This window comes from Sapajus apella, unplaced genomic scaffold (genome assembly GCF_009761245.1).
Source record: "Sapajus apella isolate SASKATOON/1434 unplaced genomic scaffold, GSC_monkey_1.0 scaffold48, whole genome shotgun sequence".
Lineage (NCBI taxonomy): Eukaryota > Metazoa > Chordata > Mammalia > Primates > Cebidae > Sapajus > Sapajus apella.
The window spans coordinates 1316424-1322248 of NW_022436988.1; the positions used below are offsets into that span (position 1 = coordinate 1316424).

The following is a 5825-nucleotide window of genomic DNA, read 5'->3' on the forward strand; positions in this document are numbered from 1 at the left end:
GTGCATGCTTGTAATCCCAGCTACTGAGGAGGCTGAGGCAGGAGAGTCGTTTGAACCCTGGAAGTGGAGGTTGCGGTGAGCCGAGTTCGTGCTACTATACTCCAGCTGGGCGGCGGAGCAAGACTCCGTCTCAAAAAAGAAAAAAAATTTGTCTTTTCTGTATGAACCATTTAATTTTGGGGCAGCTTCTGATGACAGGGATCCTTTAAAAAACAATTTCCAGGCCGGGCGCGGTGGCTCAAGCCTGTAATCCCAGCACTTTGGGAGGCCGAGGCTGGTGGATCACGAGGTCAAGAGATCGAGACCATCCTGGTCAACATGGTGAAACCCCGTCTCTACTAAAACTACAAAAAATTAGCTGGGCATGGTGGCGCGTGCCTGTAGTCCCAGCTACTCAGGAGGCTGAGGCAGGAGAATTGCCTGAACCCAGGAGGCGGAGGTTGCGGTGAGCCGAGATCGCACCATTGCACTCCAGCCTGGGCAACAAGAGCGAAACTCCGTCTCAAAAAAAAAAAAAAAAGAAAGAAAAAACCAAAAATACAAAAAATTAGCCCGGCGTGATGGCAGGCACCTGTAATCCAGCTACTCGGGAGGCTGAGGCAGGAGAAATGCTGCAGTGAGCTAAGATTGCGCCATTACACTCCAGCCTGGGGGACAGAGTGATTCGCCGCAAAAAAATAAGGAGAAAAAAAAAAAAAAAAAAATAGGGCCGGGCGAGGTGGCCCTGTAATCCTAGCACTTTGGGAGGCCGAGGTGGGTAGATCACCTGAGGTCAGGAGTTCAAGACCAGCCTGGCTATCATGGTGAAACCCTATCTTAAAAAAAATTTAAAAATAAATAAATAAATAAATAAGCTAGGTATGATAACTCGATCCTGTAATCCCAGCTCCTCAGGAGGCTGAGGTAGGAGAATAGCTTGAACCTAAGAGACGGAGGATGCAGCGAGCCGAGGCTGCACCATCGCACTACAGCCTGCGCAACAGAGTGAGATGTGGTCTCAGAAAAAGGAGTCCACGTTAACCTCACCACAGTCCTAACAAGTGCTGCGGGCTGGAGGTCGGGGCTGCGTCCCACCCGGTGTCTGGTGCAGGGCCTTCAGGGACTTGGCCTCCAGGACAGGAGGGTCCAGGGCTGGGGCCAAGCACTGCAGCCGCGCCAGGCCACTCATGTTATGCGACTGCTCCTGAGGCTTCAACACGGCCCTTGGGGGGCGAACCTGTGACATCTCGGGACAAGTGGAATGGAGAGCTGGGCGTCTGGGGTGAAGCCTCGGCTCCTCACGGTGCCGGGGGCCCCCCGCGTCCTGGTCCTGAGGCGCCGCGGGATTCCTCAGGGACAAAGGGCCTCCGCGGCGGTGCCTACGCCAGGCCGCCACGCGTGCTGCGCACGAATTGACAGCCTGGAGGAAAAGCCCGGCTGCGCCCACTCGCCCAGCACGAGCTCTCCGCGGGGCGGGGGCGTGCGAGGCGCTCCTCCACGCCCCACAGCGCTGTTCTTCCACGGGGACACCAAGGCGCTGGGGCCTCGAGAGCCCAGGAGCGGCTCTCGCCTGTGTCTAAGTAAACTTCATCCCCGTGCCCCTTACGTCCCCGAAGTCCCGGGACTAGGTAACAAGACCCCAAAACAAGAGGCGCGGCCGGACCGACCGGGCGGGGGAGTGCGGCGCACTGCACCTGCGCGGGTTCCACAGCGCACGCGCTCGCCGCGGACCTCGAGTGGGCGCAGGCTGGACCGCGGCGTCCTGGGCGCGGGCACCTTGGGCTGGCGTGGGGAGGCGCCCTGGCTTACAGAGATTACCACTGACAGGGCTTGGGGTGGAAAGTGACGACGCCACAACCCACGCGGAACGCGCCCACGAGGTCCAGCCGCAAGATGGCGATTGCGCGACCCCGGCCTCCCGCGCGCCGCGCATGCGCCCTGGCCTTGCCCGCCCGGGCGAGCGGAAGTCGCGTGACCCCGGAAGTGACAGACAGGGAGGGAGGGCGCGCGCGGCGGCCTACGAGGTTCGTCATTTAGTGCGGGAGGGAGCCAGAGCCGCGCCGCGGAACCCTCCGGTGAGTGGCCGTGGCGTGGCGGAGGCGGCGGGCCGGGGCGGGGACCGGCGGGGGCGGCGGGGCGGGGGGCGCGGGGCGCGGGGGTGGGGGCTTCCGCCTTTGTCCGCGCCCCGCCCTGAGTCCACGGCGGGGTCTCGGCGGGCGGGGGCGCCGTGACAGCGGGCGGCTTGCGGCGGGCGGCGCGGGCCAGGGCGGGACAGTGCAGCGGCGGCCTGGGTCCCACGTGCGGGGCCCTGGCCGGAGGGGCGGCGGGCCCAGGGCGGAGCGGGCCCCGCCCGAGCGGCCAGGGGCTTCTTTCATGGCCGCCAAGGAGCTTGGGGCCCGGGCAGGGCCTGAGGGTTCCTCCCTTGGGACTGGGGGCGCCAGGAAGGCAGGCGCGGCCATCGCGCCCCAGGGCGGCGCGGGGATTGGGGCGCGGCCTCCCCTAGCGCCCGGGCCACGCCCGGCGCGGATTGCGGGCCCTGCGGAAGTGCGGGCCGCGCCCTAGGATCCCGGCGCCTGCGGCCACCCTCGCGCGGCGCAGAGGCCGCAGCGCCTGGCGGAAGCAAGGCGGCCTGGACCCCGGCCTGGGCGTCCTGGGTGGGCTGCTCCCTGACCCATCTCCCACGCCGCCGGGAGGGATCTGAGCCTGAGGGACAGACCCGCGCTCGGGCCCCTGTCGGGTCAGTGCTGCCCAGGGCGCTCCTGGCCCACAGTCTGCAAGAGGGTCCGAGAGCACTGAACCGCTGTTGTAGCTCCCAAGTTGTAGGTCACAGACCCCCACAATTGGAGAGAAATTGGAGATACTTAATATCCCCATGCCCCGTTGGCCTCCTGCGGGGTGCTGGCTGCCCCCAACTTCCGAGCTCCAGGGGCTTGATGGATGAGGCTGAACACAACACACAGGTTTGCACGTGACTAGCACGGCCTGGGGAGCATCCCTTCTGAGGGATACCCAGCTCCGTCACCCAGTAGGGCGAGGGCCTGGGCAGCTCAGGAGCAGGAAGACCCTACAGAGGTTTTAGTGTGGGCGCTGCCAGTTGGGTTTGGGGCCAGCTAGTCCTGCCCCTTGTATGCAGGGGACTGCCGCCGCCTCCTTCGTGAAGGGGGAGGTGTGCTCTCTCCCCAGGACGGGCTGTAGTTCCCATTTTGTCATAGATGTTATACCTGGGGTGGGGAGGAGCAAGGGTGGCCCCATGAGAGCCCTTTTAAAGCTCTGGCTGCAGCCTCCCTTCCTGCTTTGAAAGTGCACCTCCCATGGGGACCCAGGTCCAAGGCCTGCCACCGTCCCGCCCCTAGGTGTCCCCACCCAGGTTAAGAGTGAGCATGGCTGAGCAGGAGCCCACAGCTGAGCAGCTGGCCCAGATTGCAGCAGAGAATGAGGAGGATGAGCACTCAGTGAACTACAAGCCCCCTGCCCAGAAGAGCATCCAGGAGATCCAGGAGCTGGACAAGGATGACGAGAGCCTGCGAAAGTACAAGGAGGCCTTGCTGGGCCGCGTGGCTGTTTCTGCAGGTGAGTCTGGGCTGCGCTAGCTGGGTGGCCTCCAGCACACCCCAACTCTCTTGCTGCTCCCCGGCCCCTGCTTCCATTGGCGGGGATGGGGCCCTCACCTGCTGTCACTCCCTAGACCCTAACGTCCCCAACGTCGTCGTGACTGGCCTGACCCTGGTGTGCAGCTCGGCCCCGGGACCCCTGGAGCTGGACCTGACAGGTGAGTGCCCTGCGGCCTCAGGAGTTCGGGTGGCCCCTGGTGGGGAGTGCGGGAAGTGCAGCCAAGGGGACCCCAGGGCTGTTGGGCAGTCACTGAGGGAGTGGTCCCCCCAACAGGTGACCTGGAGAGCTTCAAGAAGCAGTCCTTTGTGCTGAAGGAGGGCGTGGAGTACCGGATAAAAATCTCTTTCCGGGTAAGGCACAGGCTGCTGTGGCTCGGGAATGGAGGGGTGGCCTTAGCCAGTCTTCCTTGATCTTTGCTTTGGGTCCTGCAGGTGAACAGAGAGATCGTGTCCGGCATGAAGTACATCCAGCACACGTACAGGAAAGGCGTCAAGAGTGAGTGGGGTCCTGGGCAGGGCAGGTGGGGGCCTCTTGGGTGCACTGCTGGGTGAGGGAGCGGGGCCACTGACTGCCCTCTTTCTTTGCTCCAGTTGACAAGACCGACTACATGGTGGGCAGCTATGGGCCCCGGGCTGAGGAGTATGAGTTCCTGACCCCCGTGGAGGAGGCGCCCAAGGGCATGCTGGCCCGGGGCAGCTACAGCATCAAGTCCCGCTTCACAGACGACGACAAGACTGACCACCTGTCCTGGGAGTGGAATCTCACCATCAAAAAGGAGTGGAAGGACTGAGTCCCGGCCGGAGGCAGACAGGGCAGACAGATGGACGGACGGACGACGGACAGGCGGATGTGTCCCCCAGCCCCTCCCCTCCCCATACCAAAGTGCTGACAGGCCCTCCCATGCCACTCCCACCCTGGTCCGCCTTCCTGGCCTGGCGCAGCCGAGTGCCTCCGACCCCCTCAGCCCTCCCCTGCCCACAGGCCCAGCCTCCTCGGTGGTCTCGTGTTTCGTTGCTGCTTCTGCCTGTGCTGTGGGGGAGAGAGGCCCTGGCCAGGCCTCTGCTGCCCTTTCCTTGCCCCCCAGGTCCTATCTCCCTGTCACACCTGAGGCCTGGCCTCAGGAGGGAGTGGAGCAGCCCAAAGGGCTCACGGGTGCTTCCAATCTCTAAGCACCGTGGCTGCCCAGGACGTGTTTGTCTGCTGCCCCACGGCGGAGCTGGGACGTGGGATGCAGGGCCTGGTGAGGACCAGGCCACCCTCCAGCCCCGCCGCTCCTTGGCCAGCCCCCCCCCCCCCCCCCCCGCCCTGTTGCTGTCAGTCCTGTCTAACCATGATGCCTTAACATGTGGAACGTGCCGTGGGGGCCTCACTAACCTCTAACTCCCTGTGTCTGCATGAGCATGTGGTCTCCCCGTCCCATACCCGGTGGCGAACCCAGTGATCCAGGGAGGTGTGGGGTACTGCTGCTGCCCTCCAGCCTACCAGTGCCTGGCCTACCTGCCCCTCCCCTGGCCAGGGCTGTGGGGATGGCTCCAGCGGCTTAGGGAAAGCCAAATTGCCAAAACTCGGTCACCTCAGTACCATCCAGGAGGCTGGGTGTTGTCCTGCCTCTGCCTTTTCTGTCTCGGCGGGCAGCGCCCAGAGCCCACCCCCAGGAGAGCCCTGGACGGACAGCCTCACCCACCCCGCCTGGGCCCAGCCAGGATCCCTGCCTGGCCATCAGTATTTATTGTCTCCGTCCGTGCCATCCCTGGGCCACTAGCCTGCCTGTTCCCCCAGGCTCGGTGCCACCACCCCCGGCAGGCCCTCCCTGACCCAGCCAGGAACAAACAAGGGACCAAGTGCACACAGAGCTGAGAGTGTCTCCTGTGCCTCCCCCGCCCGCCCCCAGTCTTCGTGTTGTCTGCTGGGCTCAGGCAGAGGTGCCTGTTCCTGCTTTTCTGACCGGGAAATAAATGTCCCTGAAGGAGCCAGGGGTGTCTGCTGCTTGGCATCTGTGGGGACAAAGCTTACAGGCTTTGGGAGACAAAAGGGAAGATGGGGACCCTGGTGGGGAGGTGGGGGAGGGTGCGGCCCCCTTGAAGTGCTGTGGCTGCTGGGTCCTTTGCAGCTATCGCAGAGAAAGGAATGTGAGACTCCTGGTGACACCAGCCCTAGGCAGCGGGAATCTAAAACAGCAGACAGCCTTGGCTGGGGGTGCCGGGTTGGCAGAGGGAATGGGGGAAGTGGGAGCC

General features: G+C 63.9%; 1 protein-coding gene and 1 long non-coding RNA gene across 3 annotated transcripts in view; both read left to right on the forward strand.

The window, feature by feature from the left end:
- The window catches only part of LOC116525497, a 19541-nt gene extending 18535 nt beyond the window's left edge, over window positions 1-1006 (forward strand). The window contains exon 2 of the long non-coding RNA XR_004257702.1: window positions 895-1006. This is a non-coding gene — a long non-coding RNA (uncharacterized LOC116525497). The remainder of the gene's footprint in view (window positions 1-894) is intronic.
- Window positions 1007-1926: 920 nt separating this feature from the next.
- ARHGDIA (Rho GDP dissociation inhibitor alpha) lies at window positions 1927-5562 on the forward strand. 2 transcript variants are annotated; one of them, XM_032241316.1, is made up of 6 exons: window positions 1928-2054; window positions 3333-3549; window positions 3665-3748; window positions 3865-3941; window positions 4023-4086; window positions 4182-5562. In XM_032241316.1, exons 2-6 carry the CDS (start codon window positions 3360-3362, stop codon window positions 4379-4381), a joined length of 615 nt encoding a protein of 204 aa, XP_032097207.1. In that variant the 5' UTR covers window positions 1928-2054; window positions 3333-3359; the 3' UTR covers window positions 4382-5562. The 2 variants fall into 2 exon arrangements, with proteins under 2 accessions (XP_032097208.1, XP_032097207.1); XM_032241317.1 differs by lacking the exon at window positions 3665-3748 and having other exon boundaries at window positions 1927-2054.
- Window positions 5563-5825: the final 263 nt, after the last annotated feature.

Coding starts and splice junctions, on each gene's coding strand:
- ARHGDIA (XM_032241316.1), top strand. CDS start 3,360: ATGGCTGAGCAGGAGCCCACAGCTGAGCAGCTGGCCCAGATTGCAGCA. Junction 3,550..3,664: donor CCGCGTGGCTGTTTCTGCAG/GTGAGTCTGGGC, acceptor GTCACTCCCTAG/ACCCTAACGTCCCCAACGTC. Junction 3,942..4,022: donor GGATAAAAATCTCTTTCCGG/GTAAGGCACAGG, acceptor TGGGTCCTGCAG/GTGAACAGAGAGATCGTGTC.